The 21,546-nt window shown below is 45.2% G+C and overlaps 1 protein-coding gene across 2 annotated transcripts in view; it reads right to left on the bottom strand.

The window, feature by feature from the left end:
* The window catches only part of TRMT11 (tRNA methyltransferase 11 homolog), a 195,216-nt gene that overhangs the window by 139,222 nt on the left and 34,448 nt on the right, over positions 1-21,546 (bottom strand). For both annotated transcript variants that reach the window (XM_082252119.1, XM_082252120.1), the window contains one exon: positions 3,425-3,581. In XM_082252119.1, the coding sequence (XP_082108245.1) occupies positions 3,425-3,581 (157 nt within the window). The remainder of the gene's footprint in view (positions 1-3,424; positions 3,582-21,546) is intronic.

The raw sequence follows: 21,546 nt of genomic DNA, 5'->3' as shown, positions 1-21,546 counted from the left end.
CACCTGATTTCTTTTCGACACAATTCTAATCAATGAAGGATTGACAAAACATTATACAGAGACACAACTGGATAAAGTAAAACCGTCATGAAAGAAATAAACTTACTGACTTTTTAAAAATATCCTACTCATTTTGGACTTATAGCTTCATGGCTTAACTCAGAAGAAATAAGCAGTTAGTGCTGGTCAAGATTCTCAGCCTGCATGCTTATTCCATTAGTTTCATTACAGAATACAGCATGTCAGCCAAGAAGGTGGCAATATAAAAATAATAAAATAAAAAAAAGAATAAAGAAATTGAAGAATGTCAACAATGACGCTGTAGCAATAGCCTGACTAGACATATGCCGGTTTTCGGTAATTCGATATATCGCGGTATTGCATAGCCACGGTATTGTTATTGTGGCATTTTTAAAATACCGAGTTTCTCTGCTCCTGGGTCTGACTTGTGAATTGATACATTTCAGTGAGCTGGATGACTCATTCACTCACACAGCTAATGCCTTTCAGCATTAAGTCTCCCAGTAACTATAAACAAAAATGATTACATTGTATCTTTTCCTTCCCTCTGCCAGGGAGAAAGGAAGTTTAACCTCTTAAAGACTGGACCTTTTTCTGACACTTGTTGCTTGCAAGTTAAAATCAGTTTTTTTTTTGCTAGAAAAGTACTTAGAACCCCCAAACATTTTATATATTTTTTTAGCAGAGACCCTACAGAAAAAAATGGCGATTGTTGTAATATTTTATGTCACACTGTATTTGCGCAGCAGTCTTTCAAACGCAATTAATAGACTTTAATGAATAATAAAAAAAAAAAAAACGTAACAGTAAAGTTATCCCAATTTTTTTTTTGTTACACAGAGAATCGTGATCTTTATTCCAAGCTAAAAAAATTGTGATTCTCATTTTGGCCAGAATCGTGCAGCTCTAATATATATATATATATATATATATATATATATATATATATATACACACACATACACACACACACACACACACACACACATAGCAGCCCACATTACATTATTATATAGCCATCAAGCAGTGTCTGGCCTACCTGGTGATGACTGGTACTGGCGCTCTGATCCGATGGCCTGGTCTTTAAAGAGGCAAATCCTTGCGATCCAGAAGTGGTTAAACCTGCAGGAGGACCGGTGTTTTTATCTATTAATGACTTTACTATTCCTTTAGGCCTGGTTCACATGTATGCGGGTTGGTGGTTCACATGTATGCGGGTTGGCGGCCCACATTTGCACAGGCATAGCAGCCCATTGATTTGAACGGGCTGCTATGCCCTCATTTTCCGAAGAAAAAAGGTGCATGCAGCATTTTTTTAAAATTCAGTGGCTTTGAAATCCATCCTGCTTTTGCACCATGCGACTAACCTGCAGTTCCTGCTCTGGCAAGCTTTCTGCATTTTTTGTATACGTGGGCACGGCATTTAAAAACAGTTTGCGTGTGCAGCAACGGCAGGTAAGTCGCATGGTGCAAAAGAAGGATGGATTTCATGGCCACTGCATTTTTTTAAATTCTGCATGCACCTTTTTTCAGCTGAAAACGCAGGCATAGCAGCTCAAGCCCATTCACATCAATGGGCTGCTATGCCTGTGCAAATGTGGGCCCCCAACCCGCATACATGTGAACCAGGCCTACCTAAAGCAATAGTAAAGTCATTAATAGATAAAAACACCGGTCCTCCTGCAGGTTTAACCAATTAATGACTTTACTATTGCTTTAGGCCTGGTTCACATGTATGCGGGTTGGGGGCCCACATTTGCACAGGCATAGCAGCCCATTGATGTGAATGGGCTTGAGCTGCTATGCCTGCGTTTTCAGCTGAAAAAAGGTGCATGCAGAATTTAAAAAAATGCAGTGGCCATGAAATCCATCCTTCTTTTGCACCATGCGACTTACCTGCCGTTGCTGCACACGCAAACTGTTTTTAAATGCCGTGCCCACGTATACAAAAAATGCAGAAAGCTTGCCAGAGCAGGAACTGCAGGTTAGTCGCATGGTGCAAAAGCAGGATGGATTTCAAGGCCACTGAATTTTAAAAAAATGCTGCATGCACCTTTTTTCTGCGGAAAATGAGGGCATAGCAGCCCGTTCAAATCAATGGGCTGCTATGCCTGTGCAAATGTGGGCCGCCAACCCGCATACATGTGAACCGCCAACCCGCATACATGTGAACCACCAACCCGCATACATGTGAACCAGGCCTAAAGCAATAGTAAAGTAATTTATAAACAACACCTCCTTCAGGTTTAACCACTTCTTGACCACAAGGATTTGCCCTCTTAATGACCAGGCCATCGGATCGGAGCCGAGCGCCAGGACCAGTTATCACCAGTTAGGCCAGACACTGCTTGATGACCTATTTTAGGCCTGGTTCACAGAGTCTGTACTGACTGACTATATAATAATGTGCCTAAGTGAACCAAAGCCCCTAAATTCAGCAATGAAATTGAAGTGAGGTGGAAATTTAATAATTTAAATTTAATAATAGAATACCGTGATAATACCGTATACCGTGGCAAAACCTTAATCAATTAATCGCAGCATGAAAATCTGATACCGTCACAAGCCTAAGCCTGACAAAGTGATCTTTTTGCAGAACAATTGCAAAACCATCTGACCATGTACCTTAATAATGGCATGAAGCATCCTCCAAAAGACTGGATTTTTCCAACAAACAGATACCTTCCTATTCTGCCATCTTTCATATTGATGGGCCCATGAGGAGGGGAAGTCCAGCCATAATGCAGACCATCAGTTTCAACATGTCATCCCAGTGAGGTCCCTACATTTCAGGACTGAGTTCGTTACTAATCTAATACCAAACTAATCACTTCCTCTCTCTCTGAGCACTTTAAACTGCTTACAGACCTTTTAACTCTGCCAGCCCACCCATGACTCCATATCCAGCCAGATGTCTGCCAACTATTTAAATTCTTTACTGGATATATGAACATCCAAACCTGCCCAAGCCCTGCACAGAGAGAAAATTCATGATACTTCTTGTATTTCTTGGAAGAAAACAGCCATCTGTTTGTTCTCAATACAATGGCTTCTACATAACGGACTTCAATAGGGGATTTTCAATATATTAAGTGGAATATTCCCTTTTAAAATGTTCTTCACATTTAGGGAATTGTGCCCATCTGTGTATTACAAATGTGGTGTCTTTCCCATGGCAGGAGCTGGTAAACTACTGGAGCTATACAATGGAAGAGGAATCAAATTTGAAGAACTTTAACATATTGCTGCATGTAAACATAGTAATCTCCTGTTAATACAAATTTTATTAGTGCCAGTAAAATCTGGACCAATGAAGATGAGGAAATCATTAGGATATGCTTAGCTAGAAATGTTTGTTATTGTGATCAATTTAAATACATTTGGTTAACTGAAGTTTACTCACCAGTGCCAACAAATGGATCGAACACTAAATCATTAGGCTTAACTCTTGCATGGTTTGCCATAATGAAGGACAGGCCAGCGTCCATACTCGTGTTTCCAATAAAATGCCGTTTTTTTACACTGTACGAATTGATTAATTCCCGCTGTCCATCTGCAATCTTAAACAGTGCTTAGAATTACATATACAATGGGTATCATATACTATATGATTTAGGGGGTTCTAAAGTCCCCCTCCCCCTTTTGGTACTTACATTTATGAACCCTACAGTTTTAGAGCCATTCATGCACATGCACAAATATACATCTTAAAACATGAAAAAAAAAGGAGAGAGGACAAAAATAGCTTCCTGACTTGAGACTCCTGTCTACTTAAAGATATATGAAAAAAAAAAAAATGTTATGTGTTACTATCAAAGCAGTTCCCATTGTTAAGCACTGCATTGGATTATAAGTACGTATATTTTATACTCCTCGTGAAGTTTAAGTGAATTTTGGAATGTCTTTCAGCATGTCTTATGTTTTTACATTGTTTAAGATCTCAAAAAATACATCAGAAAAAATAAAGGCAGTTTTAACTTATGCTGGGGATCTGATAGAGTCGCCAAAGCATTAGTTGGTGGTCATGTTTAACCATATATATATATATATATATATACACACGGTATATATATATATATATATATATATATATATATATATATATATATATATATATATATATATATATATATATATATATGAAAATGTTACCCTGGTAACATACAAGAGAGGACTAAAACTAAGAGCTGCACGTTCTTAGAAAAAGAACTGAATGCAATATTTCATTAAAATGGCATATTTGGACCATATAGGATTAAACATATTAAAACTGCTTTTTTAAAATTTGTTCCGACACATCCTTTGGGATCTTTGGCTTTACTGCTTTTGCTGCATGTTTTTTTTTGGACTATTCTAACAAGAGACTGATGACATTGCATGTTATGCATTTTTCCATTCTATTATAGCAATTTACACTTATTCTCATTATAATACTTTTGTACAGTGGCCACCACGAGGCCCTGAACCCTCACTCAAAAACATTTTGAGGGGTGCTTATTGGATCAGAGGGTCCAAAAGGTGGGACCTTAAGAAGAAATTTGGGCCGCTTCCAAGATTAGCCACAAGTATTCCAGAAGGTGTAAGGGTTGGAGAGTAGACTTTGGGAAGTTGAGTAGTCAGCGGAGGTTATGAGGGAACAGAATTATCCTTTTGACATTGGCAGACAGGTTGAGACTGAAAAGTCCTTCGGGATAAGATCTTTCAGGTACCATGTGACATGAATGCCCTGAATCCACAGAGGAACCAAAAGTGGGACAAGCACTTCTGTGAACACTCAGGATGCTAGACAGAGCCTGAATGTTAGTGCTACAAAATGGAGGTGATCTTGTTGATTCCATCTGGAATTTGGGCACACAAAGAAATCGGGTTAGCAATTTTAAGCCAAGGATTGGGTGGATGCCCTAATTTGGTTTTGAAAAACTGTGAACAGGTTTTAATAGAAGTCATGAAATAACTTTTCCAATGGAGCTGGTACAAGCACTCCTCAAGGTGGTTATTAAAATCTGCTTTCTTTTCACCTGAACTTGGCAAATTAGAAGTCAAGAAGTGAGGAGGGAGAAGAGCTAGAAGCTATATGTTGTGGCTTTGAAATAACAACCTGGACCCAGAGTTGTTCATACTAGCACAGATACAGGGATCTCCTTTATTGGGAAAGAGGCTTCTGGGAAAGCTTGGTGGGCTTAAAAGCCCAGGGCTTTGGGAAAAAGGAAGTTTAAAACTTGGTTTTGAGGTTGAAAGAAAACACCCTTTTCATTAAGCATACTGTAAGTAGTGGCTGTAGGAGCCTTTGGCTTGTGGGATAGGAGCACCTTTCCCCCAGTGATATCCCTAATGAATTTATCAAGGGAATCCCTAAATGGGCATTCACTATCAAAAGACATGTGCAAAAGATGCTTCTTACAATCAGGTTCGGCAAAACAAGCTTTTAGCCACAAAATCATGTACATATGCACAGAGATATAGGACATTCTAGAGACTTGGCGAATTATATTCTTTGGAGCATCAACACAAAACAAGAGGGCATCAGCTGTAATTGTTCCAAAAGAGCAGGGTCCTCAAAGACAGCTTCCTCTACTCATTAGTCTTGTCCAGTTAGTTGTCTGCCAATTAGACATAGCAACAATTGTTGGCTTCATAGCTGGATGTTCAAGGGTTAAGGAGGCCTTTAAGAGGGCTTCCAAATGTCTATCAATAGAATTCTTAAAATAGGGAACATTCTCAGTAGGAACTGTATGGTGTTTATTGAGAACTAAATTGACAGGATCCACTACCAGAAGAGCCCATATCTTCTTACAACCCTTTTCCACAGAATACATTTACAGCAAAAGGCTTTAAGAGGAGTGAGTACCCTTGCAGGATTGGGCCAGTCCTCATTAAGTGCACAATCAATCTGTGTGTGTATGAGAAAAGCATTTGTTTCAGCCAACCACTTAGTGCCCACACGATCTTGTTTTGGCTTTGAAAAATCAAGTGCTGCTAGACAAAGACTAGTGCGCACCGCATCAGTGTGTCTAAAGTAGAAAGCATTTTGCACAAAGCCATAGCTTGAGGTTAATAAAATGCACAGGAAGGAAAATCCTTTGCAATCTTCACTATTAAATCAGGGTCCTTAATTCTTTTATCCATATCATCCAGAACTAAAAGGAGGTTTCACTGCGGATTCATGAACAGGGTCAAAGGGAATAGAGAACATGGGACATTTCTGATCTCTAGAAACTGAAAATTCTCAAAGCGTTGAAAGTTTTTTTCTAAAGAATTCAGACATAGTGGCAGAAAGATCTGCTTTTATCGGATAGGCTGCATAGCGAGTGCCTGAGAGGGAACTAAAAACAGATGAGGGGAGCAGTGCCATAATGGGATATTGCTCTGGGACAAGGGAACAGCTATCAACCTGAGCAATGCTTTAATCTTCCTGTAGACCGTCTGCAGAATGTATGTTACTTGTCCCTTCTGTCCCCAGCTCCCTTACACTTGTGATCCTCCATTGCTAAGTGAGGGGATTCCCTGTGGGACACTCTTGGAAGGGATGGGGATTGTGTGCAATATACTGTAGATAGCCGCTATAACCCAGGTACTGACTGTGTTCCTGTGGCTGTCACCTTACACCTTATGTCACGCACACGTGACTTCTTCAGGGGAGGACTAGAGTATCTCTCAATTTTAGACGCAAACATAATAGGGATCCGTCAGGCTTAAAGTTTTGGGGAGTGGAGAAATTAGACCCAGCTTGGCGTGGATCTAATATGGTCTGGGAGATATCTAAACGTGAAACTGATTGGATTTATCTGACCAATTCCTTACATCCAAATGGTCTAAATATAGAATTGGATGTGAATTGCTACATTAGCAATTATTGATCTGGTCATTTGAATACTATTGTAATTGGGAGTCTATAATACCCATTCACCTTGTTATGAATATAATCAGTATGCCTTGCTTTTATACTTATATATTTATGTTCTATATATGTATATTTTATATATTTTAGGTTATGTATTTGACTTTTTTACTTGGTTTAGCATGCAGCCCATTTGGAGGTATAGATTATTGGCCCCATGGTCGTAAATGATCAGGGAGACTGTGGGCCTTTTTAATCTATATGAATATAGATAAATGTCCATTAGTATGAGGTTTAAAGTACCTTATCAATGTGCGGATTTATGTTCCTTCTGTGTATACTGAACTGGATTGGGGACATGGTTATGTCATTTATAATTTTTTGTCATATGTACAGTCTGTAGGTAATGGACATTTAATACGTCATGTTGTGGAACGGGACAGTGTTTTAACGTATCTGGTTTTAGTATACTTATCCATAATAGATAGGGTGCTCTGACCTTTCTGTGTTTATAGCAACTATTATGGTAATGGTTACAGAGGCAGTACATTTATTATTGGTGACATAAAAGATTGTGCTGACTCCCATTGGATCTGATGCGACCCTTGATTAATGCTCAGTATTCATGAGAATTAGGGGCCGGTCAGTGACCAGAAATGGTTAACCTCTGGAGGAGATTGGTAGATATTCACCAGTGCTGCATATGTTATAATCAATGATCTCCCATAAAGTGCATATTGGTCCTTGCCGGCTATGATGGCTTGCCTGCGCGTCAGCTGTAGGGGTTATGGCACGGAGAGGAGGGAGATAAGTAGCGGTGTCCGTGCCGTGTGCACACACCCTTCGTAGAAGTCCTTGATGATGAAACGCGTAAGAGCGTGAGCACGCGTCACCGTGACGAGACGCCGAGCGGCTGACAAGCGCCTTTCCGGGAACCTCCAAAGAGCTGAATAATACCAAGCAGTGGAAGGTGAGACGCTGACGCCGCACTGGCACTCTGAGTCACTGCTTTATCTATTTCTATTGGATCCGAGGATCTGATGAGTTTTTGCCCTGAATTTTATGTTATTTGTGAGTGGAATGGGAAAGGGGAAGGGGTATTGGTACAATAAACTTTAATAGTGGTTTTACATATTGCCCTATGAGTCCTCCCTCTTTCTTTTACATTACATCTACAATCCGGGTGCACATATCGGAGGAGAGTACTGGCAGAAATCGAGGGGTGTCAGCATCACCCCTGGAGAATGATGTATTGTATCATTAGGGAATTGCTTAAAGGCACAGTATAAGAAGGGAGTTGGTGAGTGAGTTTTACCAAGGGAGGGGTGCACAAGGTGTGGTGAAGATGCATGCCCTCTTTATCTCATCCAACACCGTGGTGAATGGAAAATTATCTGTGATCTTTTAAGAGACTGCACATCTGCCTGATTATTGCCATTTTAAACCCGGCTGTGGGTTTCAGCAAAGACTTTAATAAGCGCTGTTAGTGTGACTCACTTTTCAGGAGGAACATGTATTAGATCTGAGCTGTGTAACACATATGTTTGATATCTGTGTATTTATAACAGCAGCTGCACAGAACTATTGATTGGGTTGTTGTACCCAATATTCTGTTATTGCATTTTATTCTAAGCTCTGGGTGAGTTAGTAGCGGTTATTGAATATCATAACTTACTCCTTTTGAGTACATTAAAGTATAACTAAAGGCAAAACTTTTGTTTTGGACAGATTGCAGATGGATTAGAATACCTGTCAGGTTTTTATTGGGTTATACAGGTTTCTGATAGGTAGACTCAATCCCTAGGTGTCCTGTTTACTGTTATCATTAAAAAGTCAAAGTAAAAAAAATCCCAAATTTTGTGATGTCCCCAGAACAGTAATAGAGGGAACATTTTCCAATGTAAAGGAAGCTCCAGAACACAGCCTGTGATTGACAGCTTCTCCTGTGTGCTGTGTGAAGGGGGGTGTGTCCCTTCCCTCCAATCAACTCTCACAAGCTCTGCAGAAGATAACTTCAGCACCCCGCCCCCTGCTTTCTGAATGCTCGGAAAAGCTATATAAATTCTGCACTTTGAACTGATGTAGAGAAAAGAGTGCAGCAGATAAAGGAGTATAACTTATGTAAGAGGATTTGTTAATCTCCGTGTATCACCTGAGGCCAGTCACTTTACTGGGTATAGGTTAAGGTTTACAATGACTTAACTACTACTATTAATATATTGCTTTTAGTCCTTTTTATAAGAACATATTGCTCTTGACTTCTTACAGTCCCCAGAATAACATTCTCATTTATATATATTATGGTTCTCCATATCACAATATATAAGGTCGTGTAATGCAGGACAGCCCACTAATACTCTGGCTGTTTTATTGGTTCCCATAGAGGCCATGACCTCATAAAGGGGGAGACCCCAAAACACACAATCATAGCAATGCCATAGCAACCACAGAATTCAGTAACCAAAGTGTAAGCTTGCTTAACAGTTGTGAGAACATCAATATCACCAATACACTACAGCATCTGGGGGGAGTCTAACTTTATTGTCTAGTGAGGGATCCAAGATTTTTGATTATGTGGCTCAACAATAAGTCATATAACAAAGCACTTTAAACACATTTAATAATAAAAATGGCAGCCCATATATTTCTTTCCATTATAGTTACTTTAAATTTTGCCATCTAAATTTCTGGTTCCCTAGCTGTCATGAAAACACTTGGGTTTTGAATGAAATATAAAAAGTAATTCAACCAGAAAAAGTATGCAGAACAAATGTTCAAATTTCACCTGACCTTCTCCATATTTTTTCTTTTACTCAGTATTTAATCCAGAGACAGTCAGGCAATTCATATTTGGAAAAAACAATTCAGAAAAGGTAGCCCTGGTATTTGACCAATAATTATTTAAGAAATAATTACTAAAATGCACACAAACCAATTTATGCACATTATAACCCACACAAGAGCATGCCCCCCATTATTATTGGCCTTCACTCTGACAATCAAAGAAAAAAAACTATGCCTGAGTGTATCGCACGTGCTCTGGCTACTGCAGACTCTACCCCTAGCTCTGTAACTGAAGGTTTGCACCTCCGTACAGACCTTCAATTACAAAGCTGGTGGAAGTATAAATGTTGTGATGTCACCGCACTTGTTCCCCATTAAGAACTACATACCCATTGCTGTGAGACAAAAGACAGTGAGGAGGGTGGGGATCTGTGGACTCTTACCATGACACTCTTAAATATGAATAAAACATGGATCAAAAATTGTAGTTAACATTTAAGTTTAGAACTAAAAAAGCACTGGGAAATAAAAAAGGGAAATCGTCTAGAAGTGCACCAAAATGACAAGTATCTCAATGCATTAATCTGACAAGAGACCTTAAAAAGTACCCTGGGATGTTGGACGGTTCTGATTACCGTCATTCAACATTGAACTTCAGGGGCCCTTGTACTAGCATGTGAAAACACGTCAGTGACACAGTGAAAATTAGCACTCATGTCTCTTAGAAAACCTAGTGTTGAAGTATGCATTCAGACCTACTGTTGACCTGAACATATTTGTTTCACACATTTGATATTTTCAGTTTGACAGACTGCAGTTCAACGACGCTATAGCTAAAAGACAGCTACAGCATGGCTCTCGAATTCTGGGAGGGTGTCCATTAACATCCTCCCAGAACCCCACCCCCTGCGCAGAGCTGATCACAATCACAACGGCCCTTTACCATGTGATTAGAGGTTTCCAATCACAGCTGGTAACATGTAAAAAGACTTGCCAGTTATCAGCTGTCCTTTCCTCACGCGCTAAGTCTGTGAGGAAAGGAGCGCAAGTAACCGGCAAGGCTCTGAGTACATTTACACTGATAAACAGGGCACTAATCACCAGTGACTTGAATGTCAGAGCAGCCCCATCAATGCCAATCAGTGCAGCCTACCAGCGCACATCAGTGCTGCTTAATCAGCACACATTAGTGCTGCTTCATCAGTGAAGAAAGTTTACTTATTTGCAAGATTTTAAGAAAAAAAAAAATTTTTTTTTTCAAAATTAGTAAAAAATAAAAAACCCAGTGGTGAATAAATACCACCAAAATAAAGCTCTATCGGTCTCAAAAAATGGAAAAAATTGAATATGGGTACAGTGTTGCAGAACCACGCAACTCTTATTCAAAGTTCAACAGTGCTGAAAGCTGAAAATTGGCCTGGGCAGAAACGCAGTGAAAGTGCCCAGTACTGAAGTAGTTAAAACAATTACCCTCCATTTACCATAATATGAATTTCAGAGGAATACCAGAGGCACATTCACCACCTATTGACCTAATAAAATGTATCTGCATACCATGCATAAAAAAAAAAAAAAAAAAAAATTGCTAATACTGTTATTCATATGTAAATAGGAAGGTGCTTACCAGTGATTGTAGAGTGAAAGTAAAAAATTGGATTTTTGTCTTACCGGAAAATCCTTTTCTCTGAAGTTCATTGACAGACGCAGTGTCTGATCTTCATTTCAGTAGGGTTATACAGAAGTAGGACACTAGGCAGAAAAAAGTTCTGGCTACGCCTATAGGCAGTCCAAGGAGGTATACTCCCTCTCTCTGCTATAGGATGTCAGTTTTGCATCAAAGAAATGTCAAAGAAAATAATACCAACCCAATTGAAATAGAGGGGTGGGTACTGCGTCCGTCAATGAACTCAGAGAAAATAATTTTACGGTAAGACAAAAATTCAATTTTCTCTATCGTTCATTGACGGATGCAGTCTCTGATCTTCATATCAGTAGGGATGTCCCAAAGCAGTGCTTTAAAAATGAGGGGTGGGAACAGCAGAAAAATAATTCCCCAAGGCTAAACCATAGCCAACCAGGCAACACAGGACTCATCAGAACAACAAGATGAGACCCACCTGATAAAACATTAAACACCCTCAAGGGAGACAGAAAACACCCTTCAAACGGCAGCTTGCAAATCTTTGTGGCCAAAAGAGGCAACAGCAGGTGCCAGCACATCCACCTTGTAAAACTTTGTAAAAGTATGAACAGACGACCAGGTAGCCGCTTTGCAAACCTGAAGCAAAGATGCCTGATGGCAAAAAGCCCAGGAAGCACTAAGCGCCCGAGTAGAATGCGCCTTAACAGGGAAAGGTGGAACCTGACCCTTAATTGAATTAGCCTGCACAACTGTCTGTCTGATCCACTTGGAAATAGTCGCAGCAGACGCAGGCAGCCCTTTCCTTTGGGCCATCCGTGAGTACAAATAGCGAATCTGACTTTCGAAAAAACTCAGTAGTCGCCAAGTACACCCTGAGTGCCCGAACCACATCCAAAGTATGTAACACAATTTCCTTAGGATGTTTAGGTTTAGGACACAAAGAGGGTAACACAATGTCCTCATTTAAGTGAAAACTGGAAACCACCTTCGGAAGGAAGGACGGATCTGGACAAAGTACCACTTTATCCATGTGAACCACCAGATAGGGAGAATGACAGGACAACACCGCCAGTTCCGAAACCCTGCACACAGAAGTAATAGCCACCAAGAATGCCACCTTCTGGGATAGGGTAAGCAGAGGAATCTCCTGAATATTTTCAGAAGGAGGTTTCTGGAGAACCGACACACCAAATTAAGGTCCCAAGGTGCCAGCGGATGTTGCACCAGAGGCGCCAAGTATCGCACCCCCTGGATAAAGCTACGCACCAGGGAATGGGCGGCCAATGGCCTTTGGAAGAAAATTGCCAATGCCGAAACTTGACCCTTGATAGTACTCAAGGCTAACTTTTGATCAACTTCCCGTTGAAGGAAAGCCAAGGTCCGAGCCACCGAGTAAGAGCGAGGGGGAACCCCAAGAGACACACACCACGCAATATACGACTTCCATGTACGATGATAGATCTTCCTAGAAGTCGCTTACCTCGCCTTAAGCAGAGTAGGAATCACTGAAGCAGACAAACCCCTGTCCTTCAGCACCTGGCTTTCAACAGCCAAGCCGTCAAAGCCACTGACTGTAAAGCAGGATGGAAGATTGGTCCTTGAGACAGCAGATCCTCTTTGAGAGGAAGTCTCCAAGGAGCATCTGCGACTAGCCTGACCAGGTTGGCGTACCAAGCCTGGGAGGCCAGTCTGGAGCCACAAGAATGACCAGAACTCCTTCCGCCTCGATCCTGCGAAGAAGTCTTGGCCGCAATTTGAGAGGAGGAAAGGCATACATCAGCTTATACTGACCCCACGGGCCAATAGCGCACCTGTGGTGTCTGCCAGAGGGTCCCGAGAGCGGGCCACAAACCTTTGCACTTTTCTGTTGATGCGAAACGCCAACAGATCTACATCTGGAGTGCCCCAACGAAGGAACAACTGCTGGAACACCTCCGGATGGAGAGACCGTTCCCCTTGATCCAAGATCTGTCGACTGAGGAAATCCGCCTGTAAATTTTCCACTCCTGGAATGTGAACAGCGGAGAGAGCTGAAAACAAAGCGTTCCGCCCATCGGAGGATGCCGACCACTTCCAAGGCCACAAGGACACTTTGGTGATTGACATAAGCCACAGCGGTGGTATTGTCCGATTGAACACACACATTGAAGAAAACCCCGAAGGTACTCGGTCAAGTGGACTAGGCAAAGCCTGATCGCTCTCAGCTCCAGTACATTTATTGGTAACCTGGATTTTTCCAGGGACCAGACTCCTTGAGCGGAAAACCTTCCGAGAACCCCTCCCCACCAGGACAGACTGGCACCCGTGGTGACAATTGTCCAATATATAGGAAGGATTTCCCTTGTTTGAGCATTGGGGACCTAAGCCACCAGATCAGGGACTCCCTGGTCACCTGGATCTGATTGTCCGGGGAATTTGGATTTTTGTTCCATTTGAGAAGGATTTCCTTCTGAAGAATTCTCGTGTCGAATTGAGCGAAGGGGACCTCCTCGAAAGACGACACCATCAGTCCCAGACTTCTCATGCAGGTCCCAAGGGACAATCATTTGCTGGACAGCAACAGCTGAATCGCAGTCTGTAGTTTTTGGAGGGACTCCAAAAGTCCAAAGTCAGACCCAGATAGTCTAGTCTCATGGAAGAGACCAGGGGCGACTTCTGAAGATTCAGAATCCACCCAAACTCCTCCAGAGTTCTCATGGTGATCTCCAAATTTGTCACCAGCACCGTGAGAGAAGCAGATCATCCAGGTAACCCAGGACCGATATGCCCCGCTGTCGTAACAGCACCAGGACCGGAGCTAACACCCTTGTGAAGACCCGAGGAGCAGAGGCAAGACCAAAGGGTAACGCCACAAACAGATTGTGATCCTCTCCCATGGCAAAATGCAGAAACCGTTGATGTCCTGCACATATTGAAATGTGAAGGTAAGCCTCTTTGATGTCTATGGAGGCCAGGAAATCCCTCTGATGTAGGGAAGCCACCACCGTACGAATGGATTCAATCTTAAATTTCTAAACTCGCACGAAGCAATTCAGCACCTTCAGGTCTAGGATTGGGCACACCTTGCCCTCCTTCCTGGGGATCCTAAACAGGTTTAAATAAAAGCCTAGAAAACGTTCCGCACACGGAACCGAAACTATTACTCGCTGTTGTTCCAGGTCCTGTACCGCCCCAAAGAGAGCCTGTAAGCGATCCGGGGACAGTCTCACATTGGAAGGGAAGAACCTTACCTGTGGAACGGATCGAAACCCAATCTTGTACCCGGACCGTATGACCTTGTGAATCCATTTGTCTTGTATCCGGGATAACCACATGTCCGGGAACCGGCAAAGATGTCCACCCACCCCAGATACGGGTGAGGGCGCACCTTAAGGCCGAAGGGGCCTTGTCCTCAGGTCTGGAGAAACTCTAATTTTGTTTGCCAGACCAGAGTCGCTTGGAACCACCTGAGGGGGCCTTGAAGGACTTTGCCTTATCGACTGACCCTGAGGGACGAAAAAACTTCTTATGTGCCCCTGCACCAGCTGCTCCAAAAGCTCCTCAAAGGCAGGAGGAAGATGTCTCCCCTCCAGGTCACGGCGTAGTAACTTAGCCCATTCAGTTAATGTTTGAGAGACAAGGGCAAACGTAAACACCGGTCTAAGTGCAGACCCCGCCAGGGGTGGCCGGCCCATACGGGGCGCCAGGGCGCCGCCCCCCCCCCCCCAAAAAAAATAAAAAAAGAAGAAAAAAAGATTTTAAAAAAAAATGTGCATTTTCAGGCACTAGGAGCGCCGGACCTAGTGGTGGGTATGGGGGGTGGGGTTTTTGACCCCACGTGAGCCGAATAGAGGCACCGATTGGCTGCCTTCTTGCGGGAGTGTCGGGGCACAGAGCAATGCGCCCTGACACTCCCCACTTTACTGGACTCCTGGCTGTGATTGGTCCAGACTCCAGCCTGGACCAATCACCGGAGGACATCCCGGGACGGTCCTTTGGTCACGTGACGCGTGGGGGCGGTGCACCGCCCCGGCGTCACGTCCTTCCCGCCCGCCGTCGCAGAGAGAGGGGAGCAGAGTGAGGATTTGGACGGACTCCACTGGATCCAGCCGGAGCCGCCCGGCCCGAAGCAGTCTCACACCGGCCGCCGGAAGAAGCCGAGCTGGTGACCTGTCCTCTGACCGTCTGACGCGAGGTGACCGGAGGACCGACACGTTCGTCTCCAGCCTGCGAAAGTAAGAGAAGGCACCGGGACTGGCTGCACTAGCGCTGGCAAGTGGCAATGGATGGAGCCATGGAGGATGGTGCTGGATGGTAGAGTGCTGCGGGAGGTGCATGTATGGCTGGACTGTGCACAGTACAGCCATGCATGCACCTCCCGCAGCACTCTACCATCCAGCACCATCCTCCATCCATTGCCACTAGCCAGCCCACTAGCCCAGTGCAGTACTGTCTGCTTTGAAGGGGGCACGCACGCTGGTCTCTGCATTGAAAGGGGGCATGTACGCTGGTCGCAACATTGAGGGGCATGTACGCTGGTCGCTACATTGAGGGGCATGTACGCTGGTCGCTACATTAAAGGGGCATGTACGCTGGTCGCTACATTAAAGGGGCATGTACGCTGGTCGAAAACATTGAGGGGCATGTACGCTGGTCACTACATTGAGGGGCATGTATGCTGGTCACTACATTGAGGGGCATGTATGCTGGTCGCTACATTGAGGGGCATGTACGCTGGTCGCTACATTGAGGGGCATGTACGCTGGTCACTACATTGAGGGGCATGTACGCTAGTCACTGCATTGAAAGGGTACATGTATGCTAGTCACTGCATTGAAAGGGGGCCTGTACGCTTGTCACTGCATTGAAAGGGGCATGTACGCTTGTCACTGCATTGAAAGGGGGCCTGTACGCTGGTCGCTACATTGAGGGGCATGTACGCTGGTCGCTACATTAAAGGGGCATGTACGCTGGTCGCTACATTAAAGGGGCATGTACGCTGGTCGAAAACATTGAGGGGCATGTACGCTGGTCACTACATTGAGGGGCATGTATGCTGGTCACTACATTGAGGGGCATGTATGCTGGTCGCTACATTGAGGGGCATGTACGCTGGTCGCTACATTGAGGGGCATGTACGCTGGTCACTACATTGAGGGGCATGTACGCTAGTCACTGCATTGAAAGGGTACATGTATGCTAGTCACTGCATTGAAAGGGGGCCTGTACGCTTGTCACTGCATTGAAAGGGGCATGTACGCTTGTCACTGCATTGAAAGGGGGCCTGTACGCTGGTCACTACATTGAAAGGGGGCATGTACGCTGGTCAATGCATTGAAAGGGGGCATGTACGCTGGTCACTACATTGAAAGGGGGCCTGTACTGTGGGATTAGTGCTAGGGGGTCTGTACTGTGGGATTAGTGCTAGGGGATCTGTACTGTGGGATTAGTGCTAGGGGATATGTACTGTGGGATTAGTGCTAGGGGATCTGTACTGTGGGATTAGTGCTAGGGGGCTTGTACTGTGGGGTTTGTGCTAGGGGGTCTGTACTGTGGGATTAGTTCTAGGGGGTCTGTACTGTGGGATTAGTGCTAGGGGGTCTGTACTGTGGGATTAGTGCTAGGGGGCCTGTACTGTGGGGTTTGTGCTAGGGGGTCTGTACTGTGGGGTTTGTGCTAGGGGGTCTGTACTGTGGGGTTTGTGCTAGGGGGTCTGTACTGTGGGGTTTGTGCTAGGGGGTCTGTACTGTGGGGTTTGTGGTAGGGGGCCTGTACTGTGGGGTTTGTGGTAGGGGGCCTGTACTGTGGGGTTTGTGGTAGGGGGCCTGTACTGTGGGGCTTGCGCTAGGGGGTCTGTACTTTGGGATTAGTGCTAGGGGGCCTGTTCTGTGGGGTATGTGCTAGGGGGTCTGTACTGTGTGGTTTGTGCTAGGGGGTCTGTACTGTGGGGTTTGTGCCACTCTCAGTCAGTGTATCCCATAATAGGGTGTCTCTCACAGTATATCCCATAATAGGGCCCCTGCTCCCTATTATGGGATATACTAGTACTGATGGACCCCTTAATATGTGATATATTGGGAGAATTTGTTCACGCAAGCAAAATACAGGGGACAAAATGGGTGGGGCTTCTGAGAAATGGGAGGGGTCAAAATAGAAGGGCGTGGTCTTGCGCCCCCCCATCTTAAAACTTCACCAGCCGCCACTGCCAGGGAGTACATATTGCGGGCCACGGACTCCGCCTTTCTATCCACCGGATCCTTAAAGGACGGGGAATCTTCCACTGGGATCATGGTAGCTATATTCAGTCTTGAGACCGGAGGGTCCATTGTAGGTGGCACAGTCCACTTCTTTATAAGGGACTCTTCAAAGTGGTAGAGTCTAGTAATCCGCTTAGGCACCCCAGGGGAACGCTTTTGGCGGTCCCATTCTTTTTTGAGCATGTCGTCAAAATACGCGGGAAAGGGAAAAACCTTTGCCGCTCTGAATGGCTTGTGAGTGCCAAACGTAACCTGCGCCTAATTCGCAGTCGCAGCTGCGCCTTCCATTTTTAGGGTCTCACGCACAGACACAACCAGTGCGTCCACCAGCGCCTTTTCCTGCTCAGAGGTAGAGATATCATCCTTACTGTCAGAGGAGACAGGGCATGAGGTAGTAGACCCGCCAGGGAGACCCACGTCTGTGGTGGCTGAATCAGGCTCAGAATCTGACACATGAGATGAGGCAGGGGTAGGTGGAGGGCATTTTTTTGGCACCTCACCCTTTAAAGGCCACCTCCACCCGGGGCACAAACAATTCCAGGACTGCCAAAAGTGCATCTATGGACAGCTAGGAACCAGAGGGCCCTGTGGCCTCCTTGAGGGGGTCAGGTGGGGACACATGTTCTTTAGGGTCCATGTTGCACCAGGGGAACCCGTCAGCAAAAAGTTGAGAAAATCAGGCGCATGCGCGGCAGCTCCCAAGATGGCCGCTTAAGCCCGGAGCTCCGCGCCATTCCGGCTCACTCTCCCGCCCCGAGCAGCTAAACGGCCACGCACCGCCTCCGGACACGCCGCCGGTCACGCTACACAAGGGCAGCACCCATCCCACGACCGCAGACAGGTCGTACCGGCTCACTCACCAGCCCCGAGCAGCTGAACGGCCACGAACGGCCTCCGGACCCGCCGCTGGTCACGCTACACAACGGCGGCACCCGTCCTATGACTGCGAGCCGGTCATCCCGGCTCACTCACCAGCCCCGAGCAGCTGAACGGCCATGAACGGCCTCCAGACCCGCCGCAGGTCACGCTACACAACAGCGGCAACCGCCCTATGACCGCAAGCCGGTCATCCCGGCTCACTCTTCCGCCCCGAGCAGCTGAACGGCCCCGTACTGCCTCTAGACCCGCCGCCGGTCACGCTACATCACAGAGGCACCCGTTCTATGACCGCAAACCGGGTCAGAAGGGACCTCCGGAGTCAATTCCAGGCATCTGTGGGGGAGATCGATCCTCCCAAAATGGCGGATCCTGCGCCTCAGAGCGAGAACATGGAGGGTGGACAGGCACAGTCTCTGACAGCGCAGCAGATCGGGGGTCTTCAGGAAATGACCCAGAGGAACACAGTGAGTAACCCCCTTATGCTGACACCCTCCCCAGCCTCCACAGAATCCCTTCTAAGCAGAACTTTGGGGGCCTTCTCCCCTGACTATTTCTCCCCTCACATCACCTCAGAGATGCCTGCCATGGAGGGTGTAGGCAGACAGGAATCAATACTATATAATGACCTGCTCATCAAAATGTCATCCCTATTAGACAGGGGCTTGAACCAAATAGACAGAATTACAGCCGACATGAAAATGGACTTTCAAAATCTGGGACACAGAATGGAAGCAATAGGGCAAACTTGATGTGACTGTAGCTAAAACAAATCAGCACACAGGGCTCATACAGTCCCTACAGGAACAATTGGATTCTGCTTTACTTCAAGTTGAAGATCTGGAGAACAGGTCCCACAGGTATAACTTTCACCTGCGGGGCCTTCCTGACATTCCTACTGCTATTCAGAGGTTAATTAAGGACCTCATCCCAGACATTCCTGCGCATAAATTGGACTTGAACAGGGCCATACAGCACTGGGGCCTCCTAGGAGAGATGGTAATCCTAAAGATGTTGTGGTTAAGCCCCACTTCTTCTCAGTAAAAGAAGAAATCATTAGCAGAGCTAGAAATGCTAAGCAACTTACCTGTCAGGGTCACCCAGTTCAAATATTTACCGACCTAGCCCCGTCCACAATCCAACGCCGGAGAACCCTAAAACCGTTATTATCCATTCTATCACAGAAAGAACTAAAATACTGGTGGTCATTCCCCTTTGCACTCAAGTTCACTTATAAGAACAAGACATACTCCTTTTCAAGCTTCTCAGACGGTGAAAAGCTACTTCATCACCTTCATTTGCTTCCTCAAGCATCGGACCCAATCCCCTCCACTTCGAGCTCTGGATCCTCCAAACGCCCTAATCCGTCTAGCCCTATTGCTCCCCTGTGGCACAAGTCGAACTTCAAGCGCTCCAAGGACGGCAAGCCTCCTTGATCATCTTTAACTGACTCTCCTATCATTTTCACACCTGGGGCATTGTTGCTCCCATCAGTGACTTCCTACTCATGCCCTGAGTCTTGCGAGTTGCTGGGTTATTTTTGTTGTCTGCCAATTGACCACTCTACATTTAACTTTTGAATAACACCCTTTATTTATTTTTTTTTTTATTTTTTTTTTTTTACGTGAGTTCTGGTTTATATCCCCTGGATATGAATGTTTCCCACAAACCCGATCGATGCATACATCATACGCCTGCGCTAGGTTACCTAGCATGGAATGTACAGGGGTCCAATGTTTCCGGTCATTTGCTATTCACCCCTTCTCTTATTACCCTTCCACAGTTGGTCTCCAGGATCGAGCTTTTCAGAAATTTCTCTACACGCAAGTCCCTCCGTGCAGTCCAGTCTACCTGCGGGATTCCTCGCCTCGGGTTCAGGTAAGTGACATGGTATTCCAGATGCACTCACACTCTCTGCCCCATGGCTAGTCCTAAAGGTTCAGTACCATGCCTCAGGATAGCGACTCATAATGTGCAGGGTCTAAACTCTCCCATGAAGCGAAGGAAGGCACTTCAGGACTTTCACCATAGGAGGGTCGAGGTCTTGATGCTCCAGGAAACTCACTTTCCGAAATCATACAAACCTCAGTTCTTACATGCTAAATTCCCCACGTTCTATTTGGCTAACGCGGATGACCAAAAACGCGGGGTGGCTATTTTGTTTGCCAAAACCTGTCAGTTTTCTCTTCATTCTGAGCTGGGGGATCCCGGGGGCAGATTCATCCTGGTTAAGGGCACTATTGATGAGCAATTATATTCCTTCGTTTCATACTATGCGCCTAATCAAAATCAAACCGCTTTCTTCCGTAAAATGTTTAAAAAGCTATTGCCACACTTAGAGGGCCATATTGTGTTTGGCGGAGATTCCAACACTGCTTTTGATTACGGACTGGACAAATCTAAACCACCGGGCTCCCGAGGGATTAAACCACCAAAACATAGCTCACAAATTGCTAAACTGATAAACCAGATGGGATTGGTGGATAGCTGGAGGGAATTGCACCCAACCGCAAAGGATTATACCCATTTTTCTCATCCTCACCAGACTTTCGCCCGCATTGATCATCTGTTAGTTTCCCAGGCATTACTCCCGTCCCTGACTTCAGCGGATATCAGAGATGTGGTCTGGTCGGACCACTCTTTGGTGACCATTAGGCTGACTCGCTCCCACCCCCCTAGGGGACCTTTCCAGTGGAGACTGAATGAATCAATACTGAGTGACCCGTGCAGGTAATACTTTTCCCTGAACGATACGGATGAGATATCCCCCACAACATTATGGGCGGCCCATAAAACAACAATCAGAGGGAAGCTTCTCCAAATTGCGTCAAACATTAAACGAGACAGGTGATCTTCTATAGACCATCTTGAAAAGCAGTTTATCAACCTTAGTTCCTATCACAAACAGAACCCTACCACAACGTCTGCAAGGGCTCTGGATGCAGCCAGGGCCGAACTTAATCTGGCTCTGACCAACTCGGCTGAAAAGCACCTCCGCTGGCAAAGCGCCAGGTTCTATCACCTCAGGGACAAGATGGGCTCTATGCTAGCTCTTAACCTTAGACCTAGACCGAGACTCCAGGCTCTTCCTAAGATATCTGTACGGGGGGGGGGGGGGGGGTCGCAGGACCCAAAATCCACAATGTATT

The sequence above is a fragment of the Pelophylax lessonae genome (genome assembly GCF_965119305.1).
Source record: "Pelophylax lessonae genome assembly, chromosome: 3".
Taxonomy (NCBI): domain Eukaryota; kingdom Metazoa; phylum Chordata; class Amphibia; order Anura; family Ranidae; genus Pelophylax; species Pelophylax lessonae.
The sequence above is the reverse complement of the archived record's forward strand: the minus strand, read 5'-3'. Positions and strand labels throughout refer to the sequence as shown.